General features: G+C 40.2%; 1 protein-coding gene across 4 annotated transcripts in view; it reads right to left on the bottom strand.

Moving 5' to 3' along the window:
• sorcs2 (sortilin-related VPS10 domain containing receptor 2) overlaps nt 1–15,682 on the bottom strand; it is a 668,617-nt gene that overhangs the window by 38,282 nt on the left and 614,653 nt on the right. For all 4 annotated transcript variants that reach the window (XM_072576855.1, XM_072576671.1, XM_072576763.1 and 1 more), the window contains 6 exons: nt 15,430–15,616; nt 15,178–15,311; nt 14,955–15,078; nt 11,650–11,762; nt 6,871–6,996; nt 1,903–2,002 (listed from right to left, as the gene is read on the bottom strand). In XM_072576855.1, coding sequence (XP_072432956.1) covers nt 1,903–2,002; nt 6,871–6,996; nt 11,650–11,762; nt 14,955–15,078; nt 15,178–15,311; nt 15,430–15,616 — 784 coding nt within the window. The remainder of the gene's footprint in view (nt 1–1,902; nt 2,003–6,870; nt 6,997–11,649; nt 11,763–14,954; nt 15,079–15,177; nt 15,312–15,429; nt 15,617–15,682) is intronic.

The following is a 15,682-nucleotide window of genomic DNA, read 5'->3' as shown; positions in this document are numbered from 1 at the left end:
ATACAGATGTCAGGCTAATGCTCTGGGGTCACAGGTTCAAATCCTACCATATCAGCCAGTGGAATTTAAATTCAATTAATAAATAATATAAAATTAATCTCAGTGATGGTGAGCATGAAACCCTTGACTGTTATAAACCCATCTGATTCACTAATATCCTATAGAGAAGGAAACCTGTCATCCTTATCTGATCTGGTCTACATATGACTCCAGAGACAACAACATGGTCGACTCTTAGCTATCTTCTGACATGCTGTACCAAGGCCCTCAATTCAAGAGCAACTAGGGACAGGCAACAAATACAGGATGATGTTATCCTCGTGGCACTATTACTAATCCAGAGACCCGAGGTAATGTTCTTGGGTTCCACTTTTGAGTCCTGCCATCGCAGATAATGGAATTTGAATTCGATAAAAATCTGGAATTTAGAGTCTAATGATGACGGTTTTCAAAGAAAATCTGATGTAGTTCACTAATGTCCTTGAGGGAAGGAAATCTGCCATTCTTACCCGGTCTGGTCTACAGCAATGTGATTAATGTTTAGCTGTCTTCTGGGCAATTAAGAATGGGCAATAAATGCTTGCCTAGCCAGCGACACTCAAATCCCATAAGTGAAACATCACAAGATCGAGGAGGTCCAGGACTTGGGGTGTGGGAGGGGAAGTTAAAGTGATTGACCACAGAGCGGTGGGGTTGTTTGATGTGTGCATTCCAGAGATGTTCCCTGAACCGCTCCTACATCAAGGAGTCAGAACACCAACTTGTAAAGCAGTTCAGGGAACATTTCTGGGACGCACCAAAGAAGCCCAAGGACATGCAAGTCCTGGACCTCTTTCACCGCCAAATCAAAGCCACCCACCAACTGGAAGAAGAACATCTTATTTTCTACCTCAGGACGCTACAACCACACAGCATCAACATGGACTTCACCAGTTTCCAAATCTCCCCTCCCCCCACCTCATCCCAGATCCAACCTAGTACCATCCTCTTGACCTGACCTACCTATCCATTTTCCTTCCCACCTATCCGTTCCACCCTCCCACCTACCTTAGGGTATCTAATCTAATTACCTCCCACCTACTTACCCCGCCCCCCCGACCCCTGTATTTATCGCTCAGATCCCTTCCACCTCCACATTTCTGATGAAGGGCTTCAGTCCGAAATGTCGACTCTCCTCTCCTCGGATGCTACCTGACCTGCTGTGCTTTTCCAGCACCACACTTTCCGACTCTGAATCTGCAGTCCTACATTCTCCAAGAAGAATATCAGATGTGTTTTAAAGCCCACAAATCAGTCATCACTACAACTGTCCCAAACTTCACTGCTGTGCTCGCACAGATTGAGTTTCTTTGCAGGGGAACATAAGTACATCTGTAATAGCTCTTCATGTGCACAGCTGGGAAGGGTTTCTTAGACTGAACTTGTCACAGTCTGGCACCATGCTTACATATGATAAACATATCAGCAGGTGAAAGGAAATACATTTGAGAGTTCCAGGTTTATTTCAATCTCCTTTGCAAAGAGGGATGAAGGATAACTGACTGAAAACCTTTGGTTGGCATCAGCCACACCTTCAGTGTAATTTTGTGGTCTCCCTTCCTCCAGGATACCTGTTACGTCAAGGAACCTAGATAAGCCTGTTCTGGTGTGGGCACCCAATGTAAATAAAACGTTAATAGGGAAACTTCTCCCTAACTCCCGGATGCCTGATGAGATCAGCAGCCTAAGAATAGTTTATGCCAAGTGTCAGTTGAATGTCTGACCCCATATTTCTTTCAGAGAACAAAAACATACAGTAAATGGTATATTTAGTGATGTATAATTTTAATGTGAACATGATAACAAAATTTATTTTTGACACTATTCAGTCCTATGCCATTGGGATGAAAATCATGGCCTTACCTGCTCGATAATCAGCCAGTGTAACAGTCACTTCCACCCCTGGTTTCAGAGAAATTTTTACCTGATTCTCTGTCAGAGCTTCTATTAAGGATTCAATTCCCTGGAGGCAAAAGTACAGAACAATCTGCTGGTTTATAATGTGGAATACATTATAGCAGTGCTCAAGCTTCAATAGCCTTGTCAATCATCTCCACTCTCAACAATAAGGCAAATCTATTGTGATTTCCACTTGTATTATTAAGATAATTTAATAGTAATTACCATGGACAGACAAAGAATGAATGACACAGCTCAATTTGAAGCTCATTGAAGATAGAGTTGAATTTGTCAAAAACCTATAAAACATTGGACTGAATCAAATGTCTTATTACTTCCTACCTCAAACCAAGTGCTTTCATCCCCAATTATTCATCACCAGTTACATGAAGTGCTTCTGGCTAATTCTGACATAATATTTCAGGTTACCAAATCCCTATGCTGTAATGCATTATAGATCACATGCACAGCTACTAGTCTCTCAAATGAGAGAGTAGTTATTATTGAACTACTTTATGGTGACAGTAAATATAATTACTAGGTAAAGATAGAATTTGTTTCACTGGCATATAATGCCATAAAAAATAGGAACAGGAGTAGATCCCTCGAACCATTCAATGGGATGGTGGCTGATCTGAAATTCCTTACATCCACTTATGTGCTCTTTCCACATTAACCTCGATTTACCTACTGATCAAGAATCTATCAGCATTAAATATATGCAAGGACTCTACTCTCAAAGCTCTCGGTGGCAAAGGAGTTCCAAAGACTCAGAACCCTCTGAGAGAAGGAATTCCTCCTCATTAATTCATAAGATAAAGGAGCAGAATTATGCCATTTGACCAATTGAGACTGCTCTGCATTCAATCATGGCTGATATGTTTCTCAACCCCATTCTCCTGCCAAATTATCTGTTTGCTTCAGATTGATTTTGATATTGGCATTTTCTAATAGGAACTCCAGTTTCCAGCCAAAGTTTCCTTTCCAGGATGTCTTCAATCCTCCAGTTCCTCATGATTTAAAAGATACTGCAAGTTTCTTCAACATGGATGAACAAATTAGTATAATTTATTCCTAAATCATTTGGCAACAACTGCAATTGATATTTATATTGTGACTTTGAGTGCAGAATTGCAATCCAGCAGAAAATTTACATTGAGCCAAAGAGGTTCACATGAAGAGAGTGTAACCAAACACATGATAAAAGCATGGAGCTTTAAGGAAGTTCTTACAGGCAGAAATGAAATTGAAACGGCAGAGGAATTTAAGGAGGCAAAACAGAGACTGTTGGATCTATGGTTGCACTGAATTAGCTGGGGTATGTTTCTGATCTTTTAACTTAGGGAATGGGAACAAAACAAAAAGTGGTTAAAAACTTTATTTCAATGTATATATCCTTGGGATGCAAGTGCTTCTGGCACGGATAGTATTTACTACCATCCTTGATTAACTGAGAGAAGATGGTGATGAGTTGCCTTTATGAACTGCTGGAATTGTGCTTTGAAGATACTCTCATAGTATTGTTAGTGAGAGAGTTTCAACATACAGACCTTGCTACCTAAAGGACTGGTAAAAGATTTCCAAATGAAGATGTATGACCTTCAGGGGAATTTGGAAACAATGGTCTTCCCAACTACCTGCTGTATTTGTTGTTCTGTTAGACACTGAGGGTTGAAGAAACCTTGGTGAGTATTGCTGTGTAACTTGTAGATGGTACATACTGCAGCTAAGCTGTGCAACTGATGGAATTAGTAAGTGTTTCACATCATGGATAGATGGAGATCAGTTTAGTTAGAGCACAGATTCAAAGTATCGAAATGTACTTTTTGCATTAGTTTAATTTCTGTTAGTCTTGGAGTTATCATGTGGGACTGTACCAACTGAACGTCTAGGATTATTTTATCAAGCTGATCTTGGAAATACTGATTCGAAAACAGAAATTGCTGGAGGAACACAGCAGCTCTGGCAACATCTATGCATCTGTTGGAGAGAACAGATGCTCCCAGACCTGCTAAATTTCTCCAGCAATTTCTGTTTTTGTTTCAGATCTTCAGCATCCACAGTTCTTTGTTTTAGTTTGGAAATACTGATCATTGCTCCACTGTGCTATACACACTTTGTTAATGAATGAATGAATGAATGATTTTGTCACGTGTATTTGGGAAACTACAGTGAATGTGTTTTATCACCACTTTCAGTGCCATTTTGGATTGCAAAATGAATAAGAAGAACTTACATAAATAGAGCTTCATCTTCTGTTCAATTGACAGAAAAATATAAAGGTTAAAAAATAAAAAATAATGTTCAACTTTACAATTCTTCTGGGCAAGCACAGCTCTAGGTTCTCCTAAGTTTTCCAGGGTTTCTGTAAGGTATTCTGGTCTCCAGGCCACAACGAATCCCCATTCCAGGACCAGTCGATGCCCAGGAGTCCACTTCACTGTCGCTGCTATGTCAACACCGTTAGGAGTCTCTGAGTTATTTCTTATATAGTTATATAAGTATTTTCCACTTCGTAATCCATGGTATTTGTTTGAAATAAATAAATTTGCAATTTGTATTCAAAAGTAAAATAGCCATTTCAAATATAATAACCACTATAAAACATATCACCCAGCTGCAGCCCTCCAAAAAACAGTCATTTAAAAGTGCCTGATCTAATCTAGGTCACACAAACTCAGAAAGTGCCTGATTTAATTAGGAGCTCACACTAAGTAAATAAAATCTGCAGAATGAGCTAATCATGTTTCCAATCCTGGAGGAATACATATCAGGAGATGACCATATTCAACAGATAGAGACAGATTTTTATTCAGTAAGCGAATTAAAGCTTATGGGAGCAAAGCAGGAAAGTGGAGTTGATGATTATCAGATCAACCATGATCTCACTAAAAGGCAGGGCAACCTAATGGGCCGAATGGCCTTCTTCTGTTCCTGTGTCTCATGCTCTTAAGGTTGGATTAGTCATGTTTTTTGTGCCCATGACATAACTCAAAGGTCTCCACTTTGATGGGTAGATGCTAGAATTGGACCTGTACTGGAATGGTTGAGCTAGTGACATGCTTATCCAGAGTCTGTGCTGCATCTACTGTCCTCTGAATTCTACCATTTGAAATTGCAGCCATTCACCACCAAATCTTGAAAAGGCTTCAGTAAATCTATTCTTTATTGATCTTAATACAACTAGCATCCTTCTATAGCAAAATACAGATAGTTGAGTTGGTCTATCAAGCATGCCCAGAATGGTACTAGTTTTTAGCACGGGTAGTACATGAAAATGATGGTCATGTTACTGGACTAATAATCCGAAGACTGGATCCAAGTCTTATCATGGCAGGAGCTTGTAACTAACTGAGCTGGCTGAGTCTTGATGGTTTTCAGAAAGTTAGTGGAGAGCCAACACAGGGATAAACCTGCTTCAATAAGTCCTTGCTAATCTACCTGTTGTAGATGCACTTGTCCACGACAGTGTGAATGATTATTCCACAGTCTTTGTGGAGATTGATTTTTGACTTCACACTGAGGACTCCTGCCCTTGGGTGGTACCACAACAGGTAAAATTAAATTGAATTAGAAGTCAATGATAAGTTATTCTGTTATTAGCAATTATCAAACATCAATGCAATTAGAGATGGTCAGTATAATGTCGGGTGATACATGCACTTTAACATTGTTCATATTAAGGAATTCCAGCACACCTTGACAATATAGTCCAGACAATTATCGGAACTTCAACCTTGCACAACAGAGGGCAGCCCATATTCCTACAAATACATCACGACTCAAGATGCACATAGACCTGAGCATTAATATCAAAATTATCAGCAAATACAAACATCTACTTTAAAAAAAACATATACAGAGGAACCTCAATTATCCGAAGGACAGATGCGGGCAGTATTTTGCTTGGTTAATCGAATGCTGGATAACATTGTTAGTCAAGCATCAGGTCCTTGCGACCTTGTCTGGATAATCTGAAATTCAGTGAATCGAATGCCGTATAATTGAGGTTCCTCTGTACATTGCCTCTCCACCAGTCCCCATCCTTAATCCTGTCACATTCTGCAACCCCACAACCAGAGTGCAGTCTCTTTCATTTCAAATTTTACAGCATTACATGTTTCCTTTCTGAAATAACTCCACGGAGGCTGGCATCCTGTCACCGAGTCACCCTATATTTACATGTGGAAAGTCCTTGACACTATTCCAACTCCCTCAGAACCAGCTCTCAGTGTCAGGGTGTCTGACACCCTGTTTACATCCATCAGCCAGGGCTCCCTTATTGGATCAGATTTACAGCCCCAATCAGAGAACTCATATTCTATCAGGTCCACCTGGCTGACCTTATTACAATCACCATGCGTTCCCTCTGCTCCATCATAGCCATGCACTCTAGAATTTTCTTCCCAAACTTTGCCATCATGTTGGAGAAAGTGAGGATGCTGGAGATCAGAGCTGAAAAATGTGTTGCTTGGAATGCGCAGCAGGTCAGGCAGCATCCAAGGAGCAGGAGAATCGACATTTCGGGCATAGGCCCTTCTTCAGCTCTTACCATCATGTTGCATGTTTCTCCACTTCTAAAAGACTAACAAAGCCTTACGCTTCAACTATAATTATAATCATCTCTCCCATCATTCTCTTCATTTCAAAGGATTATACCTGAAGTCACAACTTGTATTTTCTCTCTCCATAGATGCTGTCTCACCTGCTGAGTCCTCTACCATCAACAGTATTTAGCGTTATTTTTTTTTTCTTGTTCTTAAATCTACCTTAGCATTTACCTCTTCCTTCCCACCTTTTTGAAATGCTTTCAGACATCTTGCTATGTTAACAAACGTTAGGTATGTTAATCAATTTTATAGTTGCAGCTACTTTTACAAACTGAGTTATCTTTAGATTACCAACATTTCTGTAAAGGTTCAAATCTGATACCTTGTCAGCTGTTATGCTTCTTTTCCTCTTCAGTTTCTCTGATGGGGGAAGCAGATACAGCTCTGCTGTGGTGGGTAGACCCACTCTCACCACTGTTAAAAGTAATTCCTCAGGCATGCCTGTCGTCTGCAAAGACAATGATTGGTACATTGCCAAAATATTTCAAAGTATCACACATTGAGATTTCCTGCATGCAAGTAAGTTGTTATTGAAAAGGATGGGAAATATTCAGAATCTACAATGATTAATGAAGCAGCTATTAAAAACAGAATCAAAGCAGCAATAATCATAAACAACAGGAATGAACTTATATGCAAAAACACTTCAAGAAATGAAGGTGGAAAGAGAGTAAAACTTGTTACTTATTTTGTATGGTAGTTTAAGGTAAGTGACAAATGAAAGATAATGTGGCAATATTTAACAGGACAAAACAATGTTTTGTAGGAAATATGCATATCATCATTTTTGAATCAATGTGCACTTCTACTTAGCAGGACTTATACACTTAATGGTAAGGTCCTAGGGAATGTTGCTGAACAAAGAGACCTTGGAGTGCAGGTTCATAGCTCCTTGAAAGTGGAGTCGCAGGTAGATAGTATAGTGAAGAAGGCATTTGGTATGCTTTCTTTTATTGTTCAGAGTTTTGAGTACAGGAGTTGGGAGGTCATGTTGTGGCTGTACAGGACATTGGTTTGGCCACTGCTGGAATATTGCATGCAATTCTGGTCTCCTACCTACCGGAAAGATGTTGTGAAACTTGAATGGGTTCAGAAAAGATTTACAAGGATATTACCAGGGTTAGAGGATTTGAGCTATGGGAAGAGGATGAACAGGCTGGGACTGTTTTCCCTGGAGTGTCAGAGGCTGAGGGGTGACCTTATAGAGGTTTACAAAATTATGAGGGGCATGGATAGGTTAAATAGACAAAGTCCAGAATTAGAGGGCATAGGGTGAGAGGGGAAAGATATAAAAGAGAACTACGGGGCAACGTTTTCACACAGAGCAACTTTTTCACCCTTTGGCCGGGTGCTGGCAGGTGGGACTAGTTTGGGTTGGGATACCTGGTCGGCATGGATGGGTTGGACCGAAGGGTCTGTTTCCATGCTGTACATCTCTATGACTCTGTATGCTTGCATATGAAAACAATATTCCAGCCCCAGCTCCTGTCTCATGCTGGTCTAAATGATGGAAATGTCCTACTCACTAACTGAACATATCCACATACTAGACAGAGTAACTTGATGAGGCCTGATGTTTGGTGCAGAAATTGCAATACACAGTTACACTGTTCATGATCCACCTCAGGTGGACAACACAAACTTCATGCTGCCTTTTGGTCAGCTTGATTGTAGTGCACAAACAGACCAATGTGAAACGTGCTGCTGACAGCTTCATATTCAATAGTGAGCCCAATAGCATGTCCTCTGCAGTCCTTAAGAAGTGTTATATCCGAAACACTGACTTCTCCACTTCCTGATGCTCCCTCCAATAACATGTGCCGCTGGTATGATGCAAAGCCGATCCACACCTCTTAAAGAGGAGCTGCACATAGGGTACAGCAGCTACTGCAAGAGTCTCAGGAAGGCTTGAACAGAAGAAATGTAAATGGAACAACAGACCAGAAAGAGAACCGCCAGACTTTTACAAGTAGTGTTGCAAGATGTAAATATACAAGACAGCAGTCAGACCACAGTTGGAATACTGTGAATGGTTTTGAGCCCATTATCTGAGGAATGATATACTGACATTGGATGCAGTTCAAAGAAGGTTCACTCAGGTGATCTCTGGTTTTGAGAGATTGTTTTAGGTTGAGAGGTTGAATGATTACATTGGAGTTTAAGAGAATGAAGGCAACCTTATTAAAACATATATGAGCTTTGAATAGTTGAACAGTCTCAGTTGGGTTGAATGGTCTGCTTTGCTCCCACATCTTTTGGTTTTATGATCAACTGATCCCTCTGGACCAGAGAAAACTCTACATTGTGAGACTTGCTGTGACTTAATCCATAGTATCTAACATGCCCTACTTTATTCGGGGTGATATTGTGTTCCTAATTTAAGCCCATTCTCAATTACCACAATGCACTCATCCTGCTTTTCAATATGAAAGACAAGCTGCAAATGGCTTGACCATGGGTATCTTACTTTCCAATCAGACTTCCCCGGCTGCATTGCTACTCCCAGGTACCAAAGCGTTGACACCTTATCAGCCTGTGCTGTCACATGGTGAAAGGGCAAAAACAACACCAGCTCTCTGAAGATTTACCATCACTCAATCTGACAGTCATCAGCTCAGGTACTGGCATTGCAATTATCTGAGAGGGGAGTACAAACTTGTGATCAACATGTGTTGAGTCACAGAGTATAACAGGGGGGCAGTCAGGCCAGGGGGAAAATGGTTGGCACATGCACTAGCTCACCACAGAGAAAACTGAGATTCTTTGGAGATTACTTAGATGGGGACTTTGAAGAGCTGATGTATCAGATCCAATTAATACTGATGGGTACATATTGAGGAGTCGAGCTCAACTGAAGGCCTAACTCCAAGCCTACTGCCACTCACCAATGACCATGGTTGAATTCAGCTTCAATTTAGCAAACATCCACACAGAGGGCATGGAAATTGTCCTCTCCATTGTAGAAGTGGTAGTCAGTTCAATGATGGCACTTGTGGACCCAAACATGACAATGTCTGGTGGCTGTCATCCCCTATTCTACTGCTGTACAGGCAGAGGCCACCTAATGTCTCAGAGCTGCCATGGAAGTTCAGATTAAGGGTACAAAATGAAGTTGCCATGCAACTTCAACTTGGTGTCACACAGGTTCAGAGTAAGTGTCAGTGCTCAGAAGACTTTGCAGGCTCTTACAGCAGTCCCCCCAACAATCTATCCTCCAATTCCTGGCATTGCTGGGATTTCACCGTGAGAGAAGAACTTTGCTCTTCTCTCTCTGAATGACAGCATCCAGATTTCCAGCACTGTAATTCCACGACTGTTCTTGATATTGTCTATCAGCCAATCGGTTCAGCCTACTGTTGCCCAGCTCCTGTCTGCTGAAGTGAGACACCTGAAGCCGGGTTCACAGACATACTCATGGGTATTTCCCCAATAAAACTCAGCAGCCTTCCAGACAGAGCAGTTGTATTAGGAGCACATGGACAGGCACTAAGACAATGCACTCAGGTGTGTAGTTCAGTTTAAATGTATTTCAATGCAGTGTTGTTGAATAAAGTTCATATGGGACATTTCCTGTTGTGACTTATATTTTAGGGCTTTGACCAAGAGGATCCCGTGAGAGTTTGTAGCACTGAGTTTTAAAAGTGAAGTCTGAGATCGCAGGGGAACGTGAGTCTGAGTATCTGTTCACATGAACTCTTCCGAAACGAGATCTTTTAGGAGTCTCTGTTTTGGTGGCAGGGGCTTAATCCACCTAATAATAATGTTCAGGATGCAACAGATCATTAGAAAGTTGGAGAGATTCTCAGATAATTACTACAGGTCTCTCGCTGAGTGATCCAGGCAGAGGAATATGAATTCATAATGCCAATAGTGTGCTCCCTGATGCTCCTGGTAGCTATTGACCTTCATTTTTGGTACACTGTTCTTGTGTGGTTGGGTGGTGGGGCAGAGTCATTAGTCAAGTGCATTGTGGTTTTCCCTTATTCTCAAGGAGACAGCCTCTGGTTCTCTGTGGTGGGCCAATACAAACTAATGTGCAGAGGAGAAGGGTCACAGATTGATCAAGCAATTAGTAAGGAGAATGGGGGTTGAGCAAGCAAATGGATGACGGGGAGAAGAATGCCAGTACAAACAAATGTTTGGGGACGGTATCAGTGTAAACTAATGAGCAGAGAGGATTCCAAGCAATTAGAGGAAAATAATCGAAAAACGGGCCACTTTGACCTGAGGTGGAGTACATAATGTTTACATAGTTGTCCCTCAGTGAAGTCAAAGGCTCAGGGTTAAGGCAGAATCTTTCCACTTCCCATACAGGAGGAAATCAGAGGTCACAGTGTCAAATTCGCAATGATGCTGAATCTGTGAGAAAGCTAATTGAATGAAAAACCATCTGAATTCATTGTCTCAATGGAAATTCCAAATCATTGTGGAGAAATGTGAGTTCAGCTTTGAACAGTCAAACATTGAAAAAGGATCATGAAACAGGAAAATTTGAAAGAATATAGAACAAGGCACAGAAAAGGAATTTGATAACTAATTCTTTCAAATAGGCAGTGCAGTGATTACATGTTTTCCCATGTTGTAAACTTCTCTGATTCAGAGACCAGGACCAACTGCATAAATCGAAAGGCTTAGTTTTAACGTTGTTATATTTCTAGTCACAGCAGTAAAAAATTACAATGCTCAATATATCATGAGACAGAAAAATCTATCAGCTTAATCCTCCAGGCATTCACATTGACTTTGATTATGAGATGTGGAAATAGGCTTAAACACACAGAATAATTAGACCAAATTTTTTTTTTCATTCAGTTGTGGGAATTAACTCTTTCTGCTGGAAGGAATGCAGTAAACAGCAGTACCAAGATAGCCAGCACTGAATATATTGTGATAAATTTTCAAATTGCCACCTGAGCATAAAGTTGTCAACGTGAATCAAGTACCCATTATAGAAGCTGCCAGTTTTTTAATTTCAATTTTTGTTTCCTATTGGCATGTTGAAAATTTACCAAACAGTCTGTAATGTTTACTACACAATTATGAAGGAGATGCTCTCATGTGTGAGATTTCCAGTCAATGTAGGTAAGTTATTAGCAATTACCTCTGCTAAAATCCTTGATATAACCTGTCCAATATCTTCCCTCCATTCTGGTACATTAGGATTGTAACTGTCGATGTTCTGAGAAAATTCAAGAGGTAGAACTTCCAACTGATCTGAAACATCAATGAATTTGTGATAGAACCACAATAAAGGTTGATGCCATGTCTATTAGAGACATTTTAAGGTTAGTCTCTGCTTAAAGATAATTTTGTTAACTTTTTATTTGGTGAAGCATCAATCAATCATTCAGCTATAATGAGATTATGCTCAAGAACTACAACAATTCGTTTCAACATGTATTTGCACGACTTAAGAATCAAGTTCCTAAATAGAGGACCCAAGTATAAAACCTTGTCACCCACCTGTATATCAAGAATTGATGTCTGCACTTTCTATAGCTTCCCATCTATTGATGCTGGGGATATTTTTAAGCAATAAATTTTATCAGTTTATTTATAAACATCCAGATCGTTCAACCTTTTAAATCTAGAAAACTAGCTGTGAAGTAACCCCTTTAAGTACACTTTCTGGGACATGATTTCAGAATTCTAATTATGCATTCATAGCATAATATTTTATTGTAGATTAGGACACTTATTCCACTGACAATACATAACATATTTATTGAACCACAGGGAGCCATGCTCCAAGCAAGTGCAAATTGGGGTCAGAGGCTACAGCATTTAATGCTGATTCCCTAACTGATATATGTCTTTGATGCAGCTCCCTATCGGGATCTGAGGGCCAGTGAATTTATAGGATAATGTGAAAACATTTTTGAAACTGTTGCAACCAGCTTCTACAGCCTTTAATTCTCCTACTTAGAAAGAAACCCAAACTGACTGATAAATTTCCAAATCAGACTTATTTAATGTAAACAGTAACTAGGAACTACTCTCAATCACATTTGAAACTGGGGCAGGATGCTTGCAGAAAATTAACTTTGGAAGATGAGGCTTCTCACAGTCTATCAAACCTGGAACTCCTGCATTAGGGATCTGCAAGGAATTAAGAATGCAAGGGGAATGGAGTACACAAGTAGGGAAGTTTTGCTACAGCAATAAGCACATTGAGACTAAACCTTGAGCACTGCAGTCAGTTTTGGCCACTTTATTTAACGAGGGACTTAATTGCATTTGAGGCAATTTAGAGAAGATTGACTTGTCTGACTCTTGGGATTAAAGATTAGATTTTATTGAAAACTTCAGCAGATTGGGCCTTTTTCATTTGAGTTGAGAAGAATGAGGAGATCTTATTGACATATAAAAAATTCTGAGGGTTTTTGATAGATTAGATGCTGAGAGAATGTTTCCCTTGAGGAATGCAGATACTGGGTGCAAAACTTCAAAAGGTGTCTTTTATTTAAGATGGAGATGAGGAGGGATTTCTTTGCTCAGAGGGTCATCAGTATTCAAGGTTGAGTTAGACAGGTTTTTGGTCTACAAGGATGTCAAAGATTAAGGGAAGGCGATAGCAAAGTGTGGAGTTAAGGCCGTGATCACATTGACAAGTGCAGCAGGCTGAAAGCACTCTGCCATTCATGATATATGGGTGAGGGAACCAGGTGCAATATTCCCATATTTGCTGACAACACGAAAACTAGGTGAGACTGAGAGTTGAAAAGAGACTTCATGGTGATCTAGACGAACTTGAGTGTGGGCAAACATGCAGATCGTTCTGGTATAACGCGCATTTCATCAATGCGAATTGGCTGTAATGTGACTGACAAATTGTGGACACTTTAGATAACGCAAACCTTCTGCTGAATGGGTGTAGTGATTTTCTATAGCGGTTTTCCATAGCACAATTTTCGATAGCACGAGGTTACAGAGGAACACAACTGTTGCGTTATACCAGAAGACCCTGTAGAGCTGAGCAGCATAACATAGATAAATGTGAGGTTATACACTTTGATCTAAAAAACAGGAAGACAGAGTATCATTTAAATGGTGATACACTGGAGAGTGTGAATGCACAAAGGAATCTAGATGTTCTTGTACACCAATGAAAGTAAATAGGCAGGTGCAACAAGCAATATGAAAGGCACATGTAATGTTGAAGTTCATTGCAAGAGGATTTGAGTTCAGAAGTAGGGATGTCAAAATGCAGTTACACAGAAACTTGGTAAGACATCATATGGAGTATTGTGCACAACGTTTTGGACTTCCTTCTTAAGAGAGGATGTATAGAGGGAGTGCAGCAAAGGGGTTCAGTAGGAGGATACTGGGATGGCAGAGTCTGTCCTATAAGGAGAGATTGTTTAAGTGTACCTGTATTCACTGGTGCTTAGAAGATTAAGATGGGATCTGATCGAATTGTGTAAAGTTTTAACAGGGCTAGATGTAGGGAGGGTGTTTCTCCTGGGTGGGGAGTCTAGAACCAGGGGAAACAGTCTCAGGATAATGGGTCAGCCATTTAGGCCAAGAAAGATTTCTTCACTCAAAATAGAAATCACCCTGCAGAACCCATGACCACAGAATGCTGTGGAGGCTAAGGCATTAAATATATTCAAGAAATAGACTGATACATTTTTAGACATTAAAGGCATCAAGGGTCATGGACAGAAAGTGGGAATGCAGTATAGAAATACAGCATGATCATACTGAAAATTGGAACAGGCACAAAGGGCCAAATGGCCTACATCTGCTCTGAAGTTTCAATGTAAGGATCCAGAAATCAGCAGTGAAATCTCTTCATGGATAAGAAACTCTTAAAGCAACTGTTTGTCCACTTAGTATCAAACTCTTGCCTGCTGAGACTGCTGAAAAGAGATTTTCGGTGGGACAGTTGGTCTAATTCTGGTTCTGATGCCCTGTTAAAATCTCCTGAGGCTCATTCGAATGCTCAGATTTTCTACCAATACACTGGTAGGATCTTTGTTAATGGGGGGAATCCTTTCAGGAATCATCTATACATAACTACTGACACCTAATCCAAGGAATGATGTCAGATTCTGGAGTAGATCTGGAGAGGCTGATTGTTGTAGCTGGCAGAATTCCTAGCCTCTGTCTTTTTACCCTAAGTATTTAAATGACTGTTCCATACCAATTCCCAAGACGTAGATAGTTCAGGATTTAGCACTGGTAATGCCATAGAATGTCAAAGGGAAGTGGGTAGATTCTTTCCTGTTTGCAATGGTTATAAGAGTAATACAGCTATAACTTGCCATTTATCAACAGAAGCCTACATGTTGTCAGTGTCTTGTTGCATATGAACGTGAAGCGCTTTAGTATCTGAGGAGTTGCAAATGGTGCTAGGTAAAAATAAATGCCCACATTCCAAAATAAATACTTTAGGCTTCTTACCAAATATCCTCACCACCTTCGAATCTTGAACCATGGAACTACCACATGAAGCTTGGACTGTGACTTTAATCTGACCATTTTCACTAAAGCTGGTTATGAGACTATTTTCTAAGGTAAGACGAGGCTGCAAAGAATGGTTCAAAACATGGAAAATATTATGTTCTTTTTGTTTTAAATAACAGCCAGCTGATAATTCATGGAATATGTACAATGTGACATCTACCTCAAGATTGTCCCCCAGCCACCATTGGAAGACTGTGTGGTTGGAGTTGCTGGGCTGTACTAATGCTGTCAGATTTATTTGTTGGTTCCTGCGAACAACTGGCAGTGCCTCCAGGTGCACAACTTGGAGAGGTGCTGAGGAGACCAAGTACAGTTGTGTCAGCAAAAATATTTGTACACACTACTGCTCAAATAATCCATTTACGGGGTGTCATAATGCTCTTAGTACACATTAATGCCATAGCAAACTTACAGTTCACTTGAATGTAAACCATGGCTTCATCAGACCCTGCAATGTTTTCAGCTTTCACAGAGACACGATAGATTCCTGGCTTTTCATATCTATGTTGAATTGGTTCATCCATCAGTGTGAGGTTGACATACATTGCCTTGAAACCATCTCCAAGATCCACTTGATATTTTGTGTTTAAAGTATCACCCTAGCAACAAAACAGAAACAGCATAACAACACAAGAGCATAAAGAACTTGTGTTTAAAAAGAGATT

Source organism: Chiloscyllium punctatum, chromosome 1 (assembly GCF_047496795.1).
Source record: "Chiloscyllium punctatum isolate Juve2018m chromosome 1, sChiPun1.3, whole genome shotgun sequence".
NCBI lineage: Eukaryota > Metazoa > Chordata > Chondrichthyes > Orectolobiformes > Hemiscylliidae > Chiloscyllium > Chiloscyllium punctatum.
This window is presented reverse-complemented; position numbering and strand designations above follow the sequence as displayed.